This window comes from Artemia franciscana, chromosome 2, assembly GCF_032884065.1.
Source record: "Artemia franciscana chromosome 2, ASM3288406v1, whole genome shotgun sequence".
Lineage (NCBI taxonomy): Eukaryota > Metazoa > Arthropoda > Branchiopoda > Anostraca > Artemiidae > Artemia > Artemia franciscana.
Genome location: NC_088864.1, coordinates 23,451,486 through 23,472,470, shown reverse-complemented (window position 1 = coordinate 23,472,470; position 20,985 = coordinate 23,451,486). Strand labels below are relative to the sequence as shown.

The 20,985-nt window shown below is 35.0% G+C and overlaps 1 protein-coding gene across 3 annotated transcripts in view; it reads left to right on the top strand.

Moving 5' to 3' along the window:
- LOC136039003 (uncharacterized) overlaps positions 1–20,985 on the top strand; it is a 122,995-nt gene that overhangs the window by 47,943 nt on the left and 54,067 nt on the right. For all 3 annotated transcript variants that reach the window (XM_065722528.1, XM_065722525.1, XM_065722527.1), the window contains exon 6: positions 17,241–17,425. In XM_065722528.1, coding sequence (XP_065578600.1) covers positions 17,241–17,425 — 185 coding nt within the window. The remainder of the gene's footprint in view (positions 1–17,240; positions 17,426–20,985) is intronic.

Genomic DNA, 20,985 nt, shown 5'->3' with positions numbered 1-20,985 from the left:
TTCAATACGCCTTTGACTCGGTATGCCCACAATTTCCGTGAGCCACACTTCAACATTCCTAGATAAGTTGCTTTCATTAAGCATACTCTAAAATCCCTAAAAATTTTCATATCCCTAAAAATTTTCCCCAAAGCTTAACCATTTTATCTAGCCTACGACTTCTGAAACGAAACAATCATAAATCGACTACCAAACTATTTGTATACTTACTTATCCCTAGCCACCTCTTAAAATGCCCAACTTGCAGTATTTTTAACCTATTTTCCTTGGCATACCCCCCAATATCAGATCTGTAATGTATAACGCCTAAAATTTTAGCTCTATGAACATATTTAACTGCTTGGGTCTCCTTAATATTCGTAAGCAGACTTCTTAATACCACATAAGAACTTACCTTTCCTTTTCAGCTCAACTTTCTACGTAGCTACTAAATTAATTGTCCTTTGCCTTAGACTTAACTCCCCAATATGATCATTCACCCCCATATCCTAACTATTCTACCCTTAGAACTAAGCTTAACCTCCTTCTCAAGGCTACCATATTTGCGAAATACTAACAATATCGTCTTATCAATTATATTCAAATCCTAAAATTGATTAGGATCTCAATGGCATTTCTCTTGTTACAAATGGTATTAATTGTCCTTTGCCTTAGACTTAACTCCCCAATATGATCATTCACCCCCATATCCTAACTATTCTACCCTTAGAACTAAGCTTAACCTCCTTCTCAAGGCTACCATATTTGCGAAATACTAACAATATCGTCTTATCAATTATATTCAAATCCTAAAATATTCAAATCTCATATCCCAAAAATATCCTAAAATATTAAAAAGTTTCTGCAGATCCCATTGTGAATCTGTAACCAAAATTATATTATCTGAAAACAATATCATACTAAAGGATATAATATTGAAGCACACCCTCGGTGCCTCCTGGTCTTCCATATGCACCACTACTGAATTTATAAGTAGGACGAATATTTATGTAGACAATGTGTAACCCTGTCTAACACCTCTATATCTTCTAACTTTCTTTGAACTCCGCCTACCATCTCTTACTGCCAGTCTAGTGAAGTTGTACGACAATGAAGGATTTACTATCTATAAATACCGTTATTTAAGTACTACCATTTTTATATTTAGGATACCTTTTCTAGTACTCGTTATTTGAGACACTTAGCCTGCCCTGTCGTTCTGAAACCTTCTATAAAACCCTTTTGGACCTGAACCAAAAGATCCCATTTTCAATTCACCTCCTTAGTCTAAAATCTAACACCTTACATAATAACTTAGGTAAACTATTCCCTAAATGAAATCCTCGATAACTGTTATGATTAAACTTATCCCCCTTCCTAAATAATAATATCATAAATGACAAATTTCTCTATTCAGACCACTTATATGAACTCATAAAAACTGAAAATAAACCTAAAAGAATTATAGCAAATTATGTCTTTCCCCACTTCCATATTTTATCGGGATCCCTATCTTTTCCCGGTAGAGATACCCCGAATTATAAACTTCAGGGCCTTACCAATCTCCTCAGGCATGCATGGGGAGATAGGATCGTAATCATCCTCTCTGAGTGGGTAGCATGCCTGATGGGTTAAATTTCTTGATAATACTTTCAATCCACTATCCTGAGTGTTGCCCATTGATTCAAAGTAGTTCAGCCAGGTATCTGCTCCAAGTACATGATCAGTTGTAGAAGAGTTAACAGATTCTAGTATTAGCTGTCAGAATCGTTTTTTGTTCCTTTGTTACAAATTTTCTCTCAATTTCTTACTTCCTGTTTTTTTCTTGTTCCTTCTTCTTACTTAAAAGTATCTGTCTGTATTCCCAACACTTCTGTCGATATACTAGAAGAGCAGATTCCTCAATATTATTTTTCCGCTTCCTCAGTGCTTCCACTACTTCTATTGTTTTCTACACACTCGTCATAAACAAAAATTCCATCTCCTTTTTCTTTTCCTCTCCTCCTCAATTAGTTAAACTATTAGTCCCCAAATTCACGATTATCTGGCATATATCTATCCAAGTCTTTATCTATTTAAACATTATCTATAATTTTCTGGTTTTCTTCCAACTTCTTCTCAACTGTTCTCTCTTCTAACCACTTCATCATCCTTATTTTCCCCTATTTCATTTAAATCAATTTTTTCTTAATTAAACTAGGTCTATTACATATCTAATAGATTCCTATTATTCCTATTAATGACCCTGTCAACACATTTATCTATATATATAAAAATAAGTTGCCTGTGTGTGTGTATGTCGAGTGACATCATGTTTGTGTGTCGACTGACGTCATGTTTGTCGACTGACTTCATTATAAGGATTGAGCTGTATGCGTCATGAAGTTGTTTGTTGACTGACGTCATGTTTGTCAACTGATGAAATTACATACCGGGACACCGGGACACAAATGACGACCGGGACACAGGGATTGTTCGAATAGAAATTACAGACCAGGACACCAGGACACAAATGATGACCAGGACACCGGGACACAAGGAATATAAATGACGACCGGGACACTCAAAGAGAAATTACAAACTGGGACACCGGGACACAAATGACGACCGGGACACAGGGACACATCATTAGAATAATGAGGTATAGATTTAAATACGGATTGTTTTTCCCATGGACAATTATATGTTGCATGTTCAAGAGTCAGTAAACCTGACAATCTATTTATATGCAACATATATATATATATATATATATATATATATATATATATATATATATATATATATATATATATATATATATATATATATATATATATATATATATATATATATATATATATATATACTAGCTGTTGGGATGGCGCTTCGCGCCACATCCTTCCACTGTGTTTTGCATGTCGCGTTTACTACAATACTTTTCCTAATCAATAATGTAACACGACCATAAATTCGCTTATTCTTGAAATCTCTTGAACTTCTCTTCCCTGAAAAATGGAAACTTAAAATAAATTTTATAAATACAGGCACATCCTGCTCTGTCTCTAATGACCTAATAATATCATAATCATCTAACCTAAACAAATCATTCATTTCACCATTATTATAACCTTGGATTTTCCAATGCAACAACTTAATGCACGATCTACTTTACTCATGACTCAGCCCTCATTATTCACTATATTCTGCCTTGAAATTACCCTCACCATGTGCACCAGAGACACTTCGATCAACAAAATACCGTTTAAGACCGGGGTCCTGATCTCCAAACTCCAACGAACGACACCCGCCACTCAGCCACCTTGTCATCATAACCCCCGTGAAAACTAACTCTTTTTTTACCTCCCCACTGTTCCGTCCAATATATGATACATCTGGTTGACTGTTTCGGTCATTTGGGCTCACCACCACCTTACTACCACCTTATTTGATAGTAGAATCATATTCCTAAAATGGCACACATTGCTTTCTATCTCTGTTCCTCTTCCTAATGTTGCCAGTACTCTCCTCCAATGGGAAAAACAAAATCCTTATTCAGATCTATACCTCATTATTCTAATGATGTGTCCCTGTGTCCCGGTCGTCATTTATATTCCCTGTGTCCCGGTCGTCATTTGTGTCCCGGTGTCCCAGTTTGTAATTTCTCTTTGAGTGTCCCGGTCGTCATTTATATTCCCTGTGTCCCGGTCGTCATTTGTGTCCCGGTGTCCCGGTCTATAATTTCTATTCGAAAAATCCCTGTGTCCCGGTCGTCATTTATATATCCCGCCTGTGCCCCCGGCGTCCCCGTTGTAGTTGTGTTCCTGTGTCCCGGTCGTCATTTATATTCCGTGTGTCCCGGTCGTGATTTGTGTCCGAGTGTCCCAGTCTGTAATTTCTCTTTGAGGTTCCCGGTCGTCATTTATATTCCCTGTGTCCCGGTCGTCATTTGTGTCCCGGTATGTAATTTCATCAGTTGACAAATATGACGTCAGTCGACAAACAACTTCATGACGCATACAGCTCAATCCTTATAATAACGTCAGTCGACAAACATGACGTCAGTCGACACACAAACATGACGTCACTCGACACACACACACACACACACACACACATAGACAACTTATTTTTATGTATATACATAAGTTGTTTGTGTGTTATGTCAACACCTAGTTGGAGGGGGCGCTTCGCCAAGGGGGCTAAAGCAAAGGTTCGAACCTGGAACCTCTCGGACCTAAAACCTGGAACATAACTTTTTTAGTTTTTTTTCAGTTTTTAGTTTTTTTAGTTTTTTTAGTTTTTATTAGTTTTTAGTTTTTTCTTTTTAGTTTTTTTTTAGTTTTTACCTTTCTTTGTTTTTTTTTAGTTTTTTTTTCTTTTTTAATTTTTACCTCTTTAGTTTTTTAGCTATTTTAGTTATTTTAGTAGTTTCTTTTTAGTTTTGTTTTTGTAGTTTTCACCTTTTTAAGATTTTTTTCTTCTTTTGTATTCAAGGTTCGAACCTGGAACCTCTCAGACCTAGAACCTGAAACATAACGCTCTACCAACTCAGCTACTTCACCTTGTATACATTCGTTTTTGAATTGGTATATGATGAAATAATTTAGACGTCATATGCGGACAGACAGACAAACAACTTATTTTTATATATATAGATTTTATTTTTTTGTTTTCTTTTTCTCCTTTATTTTTCAGTTTTTTTCCTTTTTTTAGTTTTTTTTTTCTTTTTCAGTTTACATATAGCTCAATCCTTATAATGACATCACTCGACAGACAGACAGACAGACAGACAGACAGACAACTTATTTTTATGTATATCTATATATATATAAAAATCTATATATATAAAAATAAGTTGTCTGTCCGTTACGCCAGATTATATCTTCTATATATATAAAAGAAAACAAACTAGAATGTAAAAACTGGAAATTGCATAAATATTTCGAAATATTTTGACAATAGATTAAAGTAATTCGAAAAAAGAAAAATGGTAAAAACTAAAAATAAACTAAAAATAAAAAACTAAAAAAAAATTAAAAATTAAAAAAATTAAAAAAAGAAAAAAACCTAAAAAGAAAAAACGTAAAAAAATAAAAAAGATAAAAAACTAAAAAAAAAACTAAAAAAAGCTAAAAAACTAAAAAAAAAAAAAAACTGGGAATTGCACAAATATTTCAATATATTTTGACAATAGATTAAAGTAATTCGAAAACCTTAAAACAGATACCCAAAATTATTATAAATTGTTGGAGCTTTAGCATGCTTGGCACGTAAAGATTTTTCCAAGTGTCAATGTTAGAATGAACATTGACAAATTGAAGAAAACAAATCAATAAACAGAAGAAACTAAAAAAAGAAAAACTAAAAAAGAAAAAAACTAAGAAAAGAAAAAGCTAAAAAACAAAAAACAATAACAAAAAGGAAACTGTTTCTATATATATAAAAATAAGTTGTATATATGCATGTTTGTTTGTTTGTGGGTTTGCATTTGACGTCATTATAAGTATATAAGGCTTTGTATATGACGTCATTATAAGATGACACTACAGACCGGGACACCGGGACACAAACCACGACCGGGACACCGGGACAGAGAGAATATAAATGACGACTGGGACGCTCAAAGAGAAATTACAGACTGGGATACCTTGACACAGGGACATAACTACAACGGGGACGCCGGGGGCACAGGTGACGTCAAAACTGAAAAAACTAAAAAAAGGCAAAAACTACAAAAAAAAACTAAAAACTAATAAAAAAAAATAAAAAAGCTAAAAAACTAAAAAAACTAAAAAAAGGCAAAAACTACAAAAAAACTAAAAACTAATAAAAAAGCTAAAAAACTAAAAAAACTAAAAAAAATGCAAAAACTACAAAAAAACTAAAAACTAATAAAAAAAATAAAAAAGCTAAAAAACTAAAAAAACTAAAAAAACTAAAAAAAGGTAAAAAACTAAAAAAACTAAAAACTAAAAAAAAACTAAAAAAGGTAAAAACTAAAAGAACTAAAAAAGAAAAAAATAAATGACGACACTCAAAGAGAAAGCGACCAGGACAAAAGGAATGTTCGATTAGCAATCAACAAAGCACCGGGACACAGGGAGTATAAATGACGACCAGGACACAAGTAAAAAAAAAAATTAACAAAACTAAAAAGAAGGTAAAAACTACAAAAAAACTAAAAAGAAAAAAAAAACTAAAAACTAATAAAAAAACTAAAAAATCTAAAAATCTAAATAAACTAAAAAAGAAAAAAAAAGGAAAAAAATAAAGGAGAAAAACAAAACTAAAAAACGAATGTATATACAGACCGGTACACCGGGATACAAATGACGACCGGGACACAGGGAATATAAATAACGACCGGGACACAGGGACACAACTACAACGGGGACACCGGGGGAAACAGGGGGATATAAATGACGACCGGGACAAAAAAACTAAAAAGAAATAAAAACTAAAAACTAATAAAAAAAACTAAAAACTCTAAAAATCTAAATAAGCTAAAAAAGAAAAAAAAAGGAAAAAAATAAAGGAGAAAAACAAAACTAAAAAATGAATGTATATACAGACCGGGACACCGGGATACAAATGATGACCGGGACCCGGGACACAGGGAATATAAATGACGACCGGGACACAGGGACACAACTACAACGGGGACACCGGGGGAAACAGGGGGATGTAAATGACGACCGGGACACCGGGACAGGGAATGGTCGATTAGCAATCACCATCAACAAAGCTCAAGGGCAATCATTAGAATCATGAGGTATAGATCTGAATACAGATTGTTTTCCCATGGACCATTATATGTTGCATGTTCAAGAGTCGGTAAACCTGACAATCTATTTATATGCAAAGACAATGGGACAGCAAAGAATGTTGTATATTCGCAAGTTTTACGTAGTTAAAACCATATATATATATATATATCTATATTCACAGGTGGGACATAGGGACACAACTACAATGGCGCGTAACTATTATGGCGCGTAACGACTTACGCGCGCGGGGGGGCTTGGGGGGGGCGCGAGGTGCCCCCACCAACTAGGTGTAGAGGTGGCGCGAAGTGCCACCCCAACAGCTAGTATCTATATAAAAATAAGTAGTTTGTTTGTGTACTGACGTCATGTTTGTGTGTCGACTGACGTCATGTTTGTCGACTGACGAAATTACAGACCGGGACATCGGGACGACCGGGACACAGGGGATATAAATGACGACCAGGACACTCAAAGAGAAATTACAGACCGGGACACCGGAACACAAATGACGACCAGGACAAAAATGACGACCGGGACACCAGGACACAGGGAATATAAATGACGACCGGGACACTCAAAGAGAAATTACAGACTGGGACACCGGGACACAGGGAAACAACAACAACCGGGACGCCGGGGGGCACAGGGAATGTTCGATTAGCAATCACCATCAACAAAGCTCAAGGGCAATCATTAGAATAATGAGGTATAGATCTGAATACAGATTATTTTTCCCATAGACAATTCTATGTTTCATGTTCAAGAGTCGGTAAACCTGACAATCTATTTATATACACAGACAATGGGACAGCCAAGAATGTTGTATATTCGCAAGTTTTACGTAGTTAAAAATATATGTATATACATATCTATATTCACAGGTGGGACACAGGGACACAACTACAATGGCGCGTAACAAATATGGCGCGTAACAACTTACGCGCGCGGGGGGGGCTTGGGGGTGGCGCGAAGCACCTTCACCAACTAGGTGTTGGGGTGGCGCGAAGCGCCACCCCAATAGCTAGTATAAAAATAAGTTGTATGTATTTTTGTGTTGAGGGTTTGCATATGACGTCTGAAAAATAAAGAAGAAAAAGAAAACAAACTAAAATGTAAAAACTGGGAATTGCATAAATATATCGAAATATTTTGACAATAGATTAAAGTAATTCGAAAACCTTAAAACAGATACTTAAAATTTTGAGGTTTATTATAAATTGTTGAGCTTTAGCAAGCTTGGCACGTGAAGAGGAATTTTTAGTATAGATCTTAAAATGACAGAAGAAACCGCTGAGGAAGCTGCTCAAATAGTTAATTCAAAGAGAAATTTTAGTATAAATCCTACAATGGCAGAAAAAACAGCCGAGGAATCTGCTGAAAGGGTTAATGCCAAAAGGCTTGCGGCTAAAGAACGCAAAACCGCGCAGTTAAATGAAAATCTACCTGGACAGCGAGAGTCAAAACGTATCAAAACTGAAAAAAATAGCGATGATGATTGGGTTTGGGATTTTGACTTGGATAAGGTCATCAATGCCTACCTGATTTTACTTAAAAAAACAAAGGTTCGGCGTTATGTATTTCAAAGTGACGCTGAAAAATAAAGAAGAAAAGGAAAACTGAAAAAAGAAAAAGGGTAAAAAACTAAAAAAAAAAAACTGAAAAGAAAAAACTAAGAAAAAACTAAAAAAAAACTGAAAAATTGAAAAAAGAAAAAAACTAAAAAAACTTAAAAAATAAAAAAAAAATCAAAAAAGGTAAAAAACTAAAAAGAAAAAAAACTAAAAAATAAAAATAAAAATAAACTGAGAATTGCACAAATACTTCAATATATTTTGACAATAGATTAAAGTAATTCGAAAACCTTAAAACAGATACCCAAAATTATTATAAATTGTTGGAGCTTTAGCATGCTTGGCACGTAAAGATTTTTCCAAGTGTCAATGTTAGAAAGAACATTGACAAATTGAAGAAAACAAATCAATAAACAGAAGAAACTAAAAGAAAGAAAAACTAAAAAAGAAAAAAACTAAGAAAAGAAAAAGCTAAAAAACAAAAAAAAATAAAAAGGAAACTGTATCTATATATATAAAAATAAGTTGTATATATGCATGTTTGTTTGTTTGTGGGTTTGCATTTGACGTCATTAGAAGTATATAAGGCTTTGTATATAACGTCATTATAAGATGACACTATAGACCGGGACACCGGGACACAAACGACGACCGGGACACCGGGACAGAGAGAATATAAATGACGACCGGGACGCTCAAAGAGAAATTACAGACTGGGATACCGGGACACAAATGACGACCGGAACACAGGGAATATAAATGAAGACCAGGACACAGGGACACAACTACAACGGCGATGCCAGGGGCACAGGGGGATAAATAAATGACGACGGGGACACAGGGAATGTTCGATTAGCAATCACCATCAACAAAGCTCAAGGGCAATCGTTTGAAAAATGCGATATAGATGTGCATACGAATTGTTTTCCCATGGACAATTATTATGTTGCATGTTCAAGAGTTGGTAAACCTGACAATCTATTTATATGGACAGACAATGGGACAGCAAAGAATGTTGTATATTCGCAAGTTTTACGTAGTTAAAAATATATATATTTCTATCTATATTCACAGGTGGGGCACAGGGACACAACTAAAATGGCGCATAACTAATATGGTGCGTAATGACTTACGCGCGCGGGGGGGGGCTTGGGGGGCGCGAAGTGCCCCCACCAAGTATTCAATAAATTACCAACTTTTTGGGATATCGGATTAACATCTTTTGAGATTTCATTCTTGCTTTTCAACTTCATCAATGTTAATCTATTTGCCTCTTATGGGTCGTTCATAATCTTGTTTCAGCTGGCCTTGTACACTAACAGCGTATCTTAGAATGTGTCAGCAATACGCTCCAGCACTAGCGACAATGTAGATCCTGAATTTAGCAAAAGCAAAGCTGAGAATACAGATTGGATACTCCTTAAAAGATGAATGGGTACTTACAACATATTCAATCAAATCAAAAACTTGTTCATCAAGCAGTTCGTGTTAAGGAACTGTAAGTAGGGAGCGACACGACTCAATAAAAACCGAATCTTTGGAGATTCGGTCTTTAGAGACACGGAATTTTCAGACACGGAATGTTTATCTTTAGAGACACGGAATTGTCATATCAATAGATATATCAAAAGAATTGGCCTATTATGTTGATTCCAAAGACATCATCATGTTAAGGAACTGTAAGTAAGGAGCAACACCACTGAATATAAACCGAATCTTTAGAGATTCGGTCCTTAGAGACACGAAATTTTCATCTTTAGAGACACAGAACTTTCATATCAATACACATATCAAAGAATTGGCCTATTATGCTGATTCCAAATACATAACATTTACCAAGTTTAATTTTGCCCATCAAAGGCTATGAGCCTGAGAAAATTTGCCTAACTTTTAAAAAAGGAGGGAACGCCCCCAAAAAGTCAAGGAATCTTGATGAAAATCATACCATCAAATTCAGCGTGCCAAAAAACACTGCAGTTGAGATTTCAAGCTCACATGTGCAAAACAGGGAATTTTGCTTTTTTTGCGAAAAGAAAGATCATACGGGTTTACTTTTTATTGGGGGGAGTGTTTCCCCAAAAATTTATCATATAGAACTAATGGTACTAGAATATCGGGAGAGGGCTCATTCGAATAGAAATTAAAATGCCTAGATGTCCTTTTTAAGCAACCAAAAGGAATGTTGGGCAGCTAGCTCCTCTCCCAGGTTGAAATTTTGAGATAGTCATTCTGTTTAGCATAGCTTAAAAGGCCAATAGCAATTGCTTTTGATGATGATTTTACTCTCCAAGGTCCCTCGGAAAAGGTCTGTAAGTGGTATAGGACATATCAGTATTGAGCGTATCATGCTTATTGGTATCGAGCGTATCGGTATTGGACGTTTCGGTATCAGACATTTTTTTTAATTTTGGTTTTTTGCCTCCTATATGATTAAATAATAAAAAACAGTTAAAATTTTTTTAACTGAAAGTAAGGAGCAACATTAAAACTTAAAACGAACAGAAATTATTCCGTGTATGAAAGGGGCTGCCCCCATCCCTCAAAAAACGTTCTTTACACTAAAGTTTTTTATTGTTTTAAAAAGTAGAGTTGTGAGAAAGAGCCAAACTTTAGCCGAAGAGTAAATAGTTGAAATTACTGAAAATACTGTAGCATAAAGAGCAAGGTATCAAACAATCCGTGGTAACAAACTGTAGTAAGGAGTAACCCGGCTGAATAGTAACCGAAACTCTAAAAAACTGAATTTTGATACTAATAATTATATCAAAAGAATCGCATTTTAATGCTGATTTTAAATGTATAAGTTTCATCGTGTTTAATCTTACCCAAAAATCTTACAAGCCTGAGAAAATTTGCCTTATTTTAGAAAATAGGGGGAAACATCCCGTAAAATTCATAGAATCTTTGCGAAAATCACACCATCAGATTCAGCGTATCAAAGAATCACTGTAGAAGTTTCAAGCTCCTATCTACAAAAAGTTGGAATTTTGTATTTTTTGCCAGAAGACAGATCACGGATGTGTTTTTTTCCCCAAGGATGATCGTATCGACCCAGTGGTTCTAGAATGTCACAATAGGGCTCATACTAACAGAAATTAAAACTTCTAGTACCCTTTTTAAGTGACCAAAACTATTGGAGGGCACTTAGGCCCCCTCCGACGTACATTTTCCCCATAGTCACCGGATAGAAATTTTGAGATAGCAATTCTTTCAGCTTAGTCAAAAACCTAACAATTATGTCTTTGGCCGCGACATTATCACCCACAGTCCCCGGGTAGGGATTGTAAGTTGCAAACTCTGACCATTGTTTACATATAGCAATGGTTATTACGAAGTGTACAGATGTTCTCAGGGGGATTGTTTCGCGTTGAGGTGGGATGGGTCGGGGAAGGAGGTTACGTGGGAGGATGTTTCCATGGAGGAATTTATCATGAGGGAAGGGAATTTCCATGAAGGAGGCACATGCTTTTCTAGTACTATTTAAAAAAAAAACAGTGAGAAAATAAATAATTGTTTTTCAACTGGAAGTAATGAGTAGCATTAAAACTTAGAACTAACAGAAAATATTACGTATATAAGGGGGTATGTCTCCCCCACAATACCTTGCTCTTTACGCTAAAGTATTTAATAATTTTAAATATCTATTCTACGGAATTTGTGATTCAGGGTCATTCTTAAAGAATTGGGACAAAATTCCAGCTCTAGTGTAAAGAGCAAGGTATTGACGAGGGGGCAAACCCCCTCATATACGTAATAAAAATACACGAATATAGAAGTCCATTATGTAAGTTAATTCGTAAGTTACGTATATTGATTGCAAACAAAAACGTTCGTAAGAAAAATTAAAAATTCTAGTTGTATCTTTAAGTAGCCTACAATTGGAGGGCAACTAGGCCTCCTTCCCCACCCCTTTGTTTTATCAAAAAATCGTCCGATAAAACTATGAGAAAGCTATTTAGAAAAAAAAATAATGTGCAAATTTTGTTTCAATTATTCATGTGCGGTGACCCAAAATCAAAACATTCATTAATTCAAAAACGATTAGAAATTAAATAGAAAAAACAAATTTTTTAACTGCAAGTAAGGAGTGACATTAAAACTTAAAACGAACAGAAATTGTTCCGTATGTGAAAGGGGCTGTCTTCTCCTCAACGTCTTGCTCTTTACGCTAAAGTTCTTTATTGTTTTAAAAAGTAGAGTTGGGACAAAGAGTCAAACTTTAGCTTAAATATCGGGGCGTTGAGGAGGGGACAACCCCTTTCATATACGGAACAATTTCTGTTCGTTTTAAGTTTTGATGTCGCTCTTTACTTGCAGTTAAAAAAAACTTGTTTTTTTATTTAATTGTGGAGGAGACGAACCCCCTTATATACGTAATATTTTCTGCTCGTTTTAAGTTTTAATGCTGCTCCTTACTTCCAGTTGAAAAAACTTTTTTTATTTATTTTCTCATTGTTTTTTTTTTTAAATAACGCTCGAAAATCCTGCACCCTCTTCATGCAAATTCTCTTCCCTCATGATAAATTCCACCATGGAGAGATCCTCCCGCGTAACCCCCTCCCTTCGATCCACCTCCAACCCAATGCGAAAAAGTCGCCCTGAAAACGTCTGTACAATTCCTATTAACTTTTACTATTTGCAAACAATGGTCAAATTTTTTAACTTGCAGCCCCTCCCCTGGGGACTTTGGGGGATTAAGTCGTCCCCAAAGATATAGTTATTAGGTTTTTCGAATCTCAAAATTTTGATCCAGTGACTTTAAGAAAAAAGAGCGTAGGAGGGGGCCTAAATGCCCTCCAATCTTTTTGGTCACTTATAAAAAACAAACAAAAAATAAACACGCGTCAATGATCTGTCATTTGGCAAAAAATACAAAATTCCCCGTTTTTGCAGATATGAGCTTAAAACTTCTATAATAGGGTTTTCTGATACGCTAAATCTGATGGTGAAATTTTCGTTAAGATTATATTACTTTTAGGAGGAGTCTTCTCCTGTTTTATAAAATAGGCACATTTTCTCAGACTCTTAGCTTTTGATGGACAAGGCAAAACTTGATAAAACTTAAATATTTAAAATCGGCATTAAAATATAATTCTTTTGATGTAACTATTGGTATCAAAATAGTGTTTTTTACAGTTTCGGTAACTATTGAGCCAGGTCGCTCCATACTACAGTTCGTTACCACGAACTGTTTGATCAGAGTTTGTCTCATTAAAATTACAACTGGCTGGATCAGAAGATCTGCTGGAATTCGCTTTTGAGAATCTATAGGAATTGAGTTATGGAACCCAAAAAGCAATAGACAATTCACAAAAGCTGATATCCATGTCAAGATACACACTTTGATAGATCTGACATAGACGTTTATGACAATAGCTGATGAAGAAGTGGACACAGTGCAGGAAAAGAATTCTAAAAGTACCATAGACTGTGGATGCTGCCAACCCATTGTAAGGATAATTTAACTGCACAAGATCCCGTTGTGGGGCCCGTTAATTCGGAAAAAATAGAAAATTGAAGTATTTTTAACTTACGAGCGGTTGATCAGATCTTAATGAAATTTGATGTTTGGAAGGATATCGTGTCTCGGAGCTATTGCTTTAAATCCCGACCGGATCTGGTGATATTGGGGGGGGGGGGTTGGGAGGGGGAAACCTAAAATATTGGAAAACACTTAGAGTGGAGGGATCGGGATGAAACATGGTGGGAAATATAAGCACAAGTCCTAGATACATGATTGACATAACCGGAAAAGATCCGCTCTCTTTGGGGTAGTTGGGAGGGGGGGGGGCAATTCTGAAAAATTAAAGAAATGGGGTATTTTTGACTTACGAACGGGTGATCAGATCTCAATGAAATTTTATATTTAGAAGCACCTCGTAACTCACATCTCTTATTTTAAATCTCAACCAGATCCAGCGTAGTTGGGGGGGGCAGTTGGGGGGGAACCGGAAATCTTAGAAAATACTTAAAGCGGTGAGATCAGGATGAAACTGGATGGGAAGAATAAAAACCTGTCTAAGATACATGACTGACATAACCAGACCGGATCTGCTCTCTTTTGGGTAGTTGTAGGGGGGGGGGGATTAATTCTGAAAAACTAAAAAAATGAGGTATTTTTAACTTACGAACGGGTGATCAGATCTCAATGAAATTTTATATTTAGAAGGATATCGTGTCTCAGAGCTCTTATTTTAAATCCCGACCAGATCTGGTGACATTGAGGGGGAGTTGGGAGGGGGAGACTTAAATCTTGGAGAACACTTAGAGTGGAGGGATCGGGATGAAACTTAGTGGGAAAAATGCACAAGTCCTAGATACATGATTGACATAACCGGAATGGATCCATTCTTTTTGGGGTAGTTGGGGGAGGGGGATTCATTCTGAAAAATTAGAAAAAATTAGGTATTTTTAACTTACGAACGGGTGATCGGATCTCAATGAAATTTGATATTTAGAAGGATATCGTGTCTCAGAGCTCTTATTTTAAATCCTGACCGGATCTGGTGACATTGGGGGGGGGGGTTGGGAGGGGGAAACCTAAAACTTGGAAAACACTTAGAGTGGAGAGATCAGGACGAAACTTGGTGGGGAAAATAACCAAAAGTCCTAGATACATGATTGACATAACCGGAACGGATCCGCTCTCTTTGGGGTAGTTGGGGGGGGGGGGTTAATTCTGAAAAGTTAGAAAAACTGAGGTATGTTTAACTTACGAACGGGTGATCGGATCTCAATGAAATTTGATATTTAGAAGGATATCGTGTCTCAAAGCTCTTATTTTAAGTCGCGACCGGATCTGGTGACATTGGGGGGAGTTTGGGGTGGGGGAACCTAAAATGGTGGAAAACGCTTAGATTGGAGGGATCGGGATGAAACTTGGTGGGAAAAATAAGCAGAAGTCTTCGATACTTGATTTGCATAATTGTAACGGATCTGCTCTATTGGGGGGGGGGGTTAATTCTGAAAAATTGGAAAAAATGATGTATTTTCAACTTACGAAGGAGTGATCGGATCTTCATGAAATTTCATATTTAGAAGGACCTCGTAACTCAGATCTCTTATTTAAATCTCAACCGGATCCAGCGTAATTGGGGGGGGGGGCAGTTGGGGGTACCGGAAATCTTTGAAAATACTTAAAGCGGTGAGATCAGGATGAAACTGGATGGGAAGAATAAAAACCTGTCTAAGATACGTGACTGGCATAACCGGACCGGGTCTGCTCTCTTTGGTGGAGTTGGGGGGGGGGGTTAATTTTGAAAATTGAGGTATTTGTAACTTACGAAAGGGTGACCAGATCTTAATGAAATTTGATATATAGAAGGATCTTGTGCTTTAAAGCTCTAATTTTTAATTCCGACCAGATCCTGTGACACTGGGGGGATTGGAGGGGGAAACCGGAATTCTTGGAAAACGTGAAAATTGGGGTATTTTTATCTTACGAATAGGTGATCGGATCATAATGAAATTTGATGTTTAGAAGGAATTCATGTTTCAGAGCTCTTATTTCAAATCCCGACCAGATCTTTTGACATTGGGGGGAGTTGGAAGGGGGAAATCTTGGAAAACACTTTGAGTGGAGGAATCGGGACGAAGCTTGGTGGATAGAATAAGCAAATGTCCTTGATACGTGATTGACGGAACCTACTGGATTTGCTCTCTTTGGGGGAGTTGGGGGGAGGGGGTTCAGTGATTTGGCGAGTTTGGTGCTTCTGGACGTGCTAGGACGATGAAAATTTGTAGGCGTGTCAGGGAGCTGCACAAATTTACTTGATAAAGTCATTTTCCCAGATTCGACCATCTGGGGGGCTAAAGGGAGAGGAAATATTAGAAAAAATTAGGTATTTATAACATATGAGTGGGTAGTCGGATCTTAATGAATTTTGATATTTAGAAAGACATCGTGACTCAGAGCTCTTATTTTAAATCCTGACCGGCATTAAGCCTCTTATTTTCCTTTTAAATCAATCTATTGATTCATAGAATTTTGTTAGAGCTCATACCATATGATCTCTTGGCTCTTAGCTCTTCATGTCTCGTCACAAGTGCCATATGAGCTCTTAGCTCTTGTTTACCTCACCGATGCCAATACATATGTAGGTCTGACTGTTTCTCGACTCGTTACCAATTATTAGGGTAAAAGAAATGATTCAAATTGAGCTAGCCTTGTTCCAACATGATTTAGAAAGTCACTAGGGATCTTTGGAGCAACTTGAAAATCTGAATATACTTTAGAAGTCTCGTATGGATTAAAAGATATCTTGCTACGTTTATGGGAAGTGTTCAAGCTGGCCAAGATAATCCCTTATAAAATGGGAAAGGACTTTTTGCAAGGTTAAATCTCTTGAGGACACATTGCATTCAACTACAGTAGTCCACTGTTACAAAAGTCTTATTTTAGAACGTTAAACTGTTATAGTTGACGAATTAGAAATGTGATCTGAGGTGAAAAAAAATAAAAAACAAATAAAACACAACTAAGGTGTATATGTTTGGTGGGATCATGGTCTAAGAGCATTTTTAGATAATAGCCTTTCCAAACCAATAACTTAGTTATTGTCAACAATATTTAAACAAAGTCAGTGCATGACAGCATTATAAAGTCATCAAATATTTGGTTACGACATAGAAATTTTTCTAACCCTTGGAGTCTTTCAGTAAAATTTGGATGCATTGCAAAAAAATTTAATGGAAACCTTGCTACTATAACTACTACTATAACTAGTACTACTTACACAGCAGCACCAAGCTCTCTCAAGTCAACTCAGCTACGAAGGCTCCTTTTCCATTCCAAACCTAATGGACTTTGTCTACTTAATACTGAGACCTCCAAAGTAAGTTTTTATTGTCTTTCTCCAGGTAGTATATTTTTTAATGCTTATCAATTTTACTTGTAAAGAAAACTAATTTATTTTAACATTTTTGTTTTGGTGAAAAATAGTCCAAGAAGAAAATCACCGCCTAGAAACATACAAGAAACTCATTGAACGTCTGCCAGAAGTCAACGCTGCGACCCTGAAATTCATTCTTAATCACCTGTACTTTGTTCACCGGCTCTCAGACAGAAACCTAATGTCGGCTAAAAATTTAAGCCCAGTTTGGGGTCCGGCTCTGATTGGTCCTGATGTAAGTACTACTAAGACTTATTCCCCATGGTTAAAAACTATTTTTATAAAACTAGCCATGTATGAAGGGCGATTAATGCAATAACAAAACAATCACAGGTTTAGCGAGGTAAGATAAAGGAAAAGGTTCTGCATAAAAGATAGAAGAGACTGTAATCCTAGATGGTAAACTAATTACAAATTAACATAGAAGATAACCTTGTAAACTATATTGGCCAGCCATTCCAAGAAACAAAATAGAATAAAAGGAAGAATGGGATTTTTATAAGGCCAACAATTATATATATATATATATATATATATATATATATATATATATATATATATACTAGCTGTTGGGGTGGCGCTTCGCGCCACCCCAACACCTAGTTGGTGGGGGCGCTTCGCGCCCCCCCCCAAGCCCCCCCGCGCGCGTAAGTCGTTACGCGCCATAATAGTTACGCGCCATTGTAGTTGTGTCCCTATGTCCCACCTGTGAATATAGATATATATATATATATATATATATATATATATATATATATATATATATATATATATATATATATATATATGGTTTTAACTACGTAAAACTTGCGAATATACAACATTCTTTGCTGTCCCATTGTCTTTGCATATAAATAGATTGTCAGGTTTACCGACTCTTGAACATGCAACATATAATGGTCCATGGGAAAACAATCTGTATTCAGATCTATACCTCATGATTCTAATGATTGCCCTTGAGCTTTGTTGATGGTGATTGCTAATCGACCATTCCCTGTCCCGGTGTCCCGGTCGTCATTTATATCCCCCTGTTTCCCCCGGTGTCCCCGTTGTAGTTTTGTCCCTGTGTCCCGGTCGTCATTTATATTCCCTGTGTCCCGGTCGTCATTTGTATCCCGGTGTCCCGGTCTGTATATACATTCGTTTTTTAGTTTTGTTTTTCTCCTTTATTTTTTTCCTTTTTTTTTCTTTTTTAGTTTATTTAGATTTTTAGATTTTTTAGTTTTTTTATTAGTTTTTAGTTTTTTTTCTTTTTTTTTTGTAGTTTTTACCTTCTTTTTAGTTTTGTTAGTTTTTTTTTTACTTATGTCCTGGTCGTCATTTATACTCCCTGTGTCCCGGTGCTTTGTTGATTGCTAATCGAACATTCCTTTTGTCCTGGTCGCTTTCTCTTTGAGTGTCGTCATTTATTTTTTTCTATTTTAGTTCTTTTAGTTTTTACCTTTTTTAGTTCTTTTTAGTTTTTTAGATGAAAATTTTTTTTAGTTTTTTCCTTTTTTTCTTTTTAGTTTTTTATTGGTTTTTACCTTTATTTTAGCTTATTTTTCAGTTTTTTCCTTTTTTTTAGTTTTTTTTTATTTTTTATTTATTTTAGTTTTTTACCTTTTTTTAGTTTTTTTAGTTTTTTTAGTTTTTTAGCTTTTTACTTTTTTTATTAGTTTTTAGTTTTTTTTGTAGTTTTTGCCTTTTTTTAGTTTTTTCAGTTTTTTTTTTAGTTTTTTATTGGTTTTTACCTTTATTTTAGCTTATTTTTCAGTTTTTTCCTTTTTTTTAGTTTTTTTTTAGTTTTTAGTTTTTTTAGCTTTTTACCTTTTTTAGTTTTTTTAGTTTTTTTAGTTTTTTAGCTTTTTTATTTTTTTATTAGTTTTTAGTTTTTTTTGTAGTTTTTGCCTTTTTTTAGTTTTTTTAGTTTTTTAGCTTTTTTATTAGTTTTTAGTTTTTTTTGTAGTTTTTGCCTTTTGGTAGTTTTTTTCTTTTTAGTTTTTTTGTAGTTTTTACCTTCTTTTTAGATACTCCCTGTGTCCCGGTGCTTTGTTGATTGCTAATCGAACATTCCTTTTGTCCTGGTCGCTTTCTCTTTGAGTTTCGTCATTTATTTTTTTCTTTTTTAGTTCTTTTAGTTTTTACCTTTTTTATTTTTTTTTAGTTTTTTAGATGAAAATTTTTTTTAGTTTTTTCTTTTTTTCTTTTTAGTTTTTTATTGGTTTTTACCTTTATTTTAGCTTATTTTTCAGTTTTTTCCTTTTTTTTAGTTTTTTTTATTTTTTATTTTTTTTAGTTTTTTACCTTTTTTTAGTTTTTTTTAGTTTTTTTAGTTTTTTAGCTTTTTTACTTTTTTTATTAGTTTTTAGTTTTTTTTGTAGTTTTTGCCTTTTTTTAGTTTTTTCATTTTTTTTTTTAGTTTTTTATTGGTTTTTACCTTTATTTTAGCTTATTTTTCAGTTTTTTCCTTTTTTTTAGTTTTTTTTTAGTTTTTAGTTTTTTTAGTTTTTTACCTTCTTTTAGTTTTTTTAGTTTTTTTAGTTTTTTAGCTTTTTTATTTTTTTATTAGTTTTTAGTTTTTTTTGGAGTTTTTGCCTTATTTTAGTTTTTTTAGTTTTTTAGCTTTTTTATTAGTTTTTAGTTTTTTTTGTAGTTTTTGCCTTTTTTTAGTTTTTTAGTTTTTTAGCTTTTTTATTTTTTTTATTAGTTTTTAGTTTTTTTTGTAGTTTTTGCCTTTTTTTAGTTTTTTCAGTTTTCAGTTTTGTCACCTGATCCAGTTTTTTCAGGTGACGTCACCTGATCCATCCACAGATCCACACACAGACAACTTATTTTTATATATATAGATATATATATATATATATATATATATATATATATATATATATATATATATATATATATACATATATGCGGTTGGTTTTGTTCCGCTATTTCTTTACCTTAATGTAAAAAAAATCACTTTTTCTACAACTTAACCCCCACGACTAGAAGACTTGACTGCCCTGGTGGATAAAAAAAAAATTCAACTTGTATTGACTTGTCACAAAAAGGAAGAAGAGAAGAAACACAAGAATGGGGTTATGAAGCTGTTTTCTGGTTTTGTTCCAATATTTCTTTATCTTATTGTACAAAAATCACTTTTCCTAAGACTTTACCCCCGTGACTGGAAGACTTGATTGCCCAGGTAGATAAAAAAAAATTTTCAACGTACGAAGCAGTCGCAAAAGCTACTCATCAAGACATAAAATCGAGACGCAAGTTTAAAATCCCCGCTTCATCGGTATAGTTAAGCAAATTCCCGAATTTATATTTAAAGAAGAACTACCAAGTTTAATTCCAGGTTGTGAAAACGCCACACGCTATGGTGAGACCAGAGCTCACAAATTATACTTATCCAGCAAAAATGATCTACTCCAAGCTATTGCCCAACCACTGAAAATCTGCCTAGAGCTCCTTGAAGTTGAGGAATTTCAATTCCTACTACGAAGGTGTTACCGTTGCCATGATACATCACATCTGTCAAAAGACTATACCAATGAGGAAAGGTGTGGAGTCTGTAGGAGCCTAGACCATGTAATCACGAAAGATAACTACTACTACTACTAATAACTCACTGCAGCACCAAGCCGCCTGAGGCCAACACAGCTACGCACGCTCCTCCTCCAACCTAATCTATTTAAAGCTACCTAAAAACACCTGAACTGTGGATCCAACAAACACACCTGCTACCATGCAGCTTGCCCTCGTAATATATCCATATTTTCTCTTGGAATATGAACGGTAAAGTGCTCGACCGTATACCCTTTATAT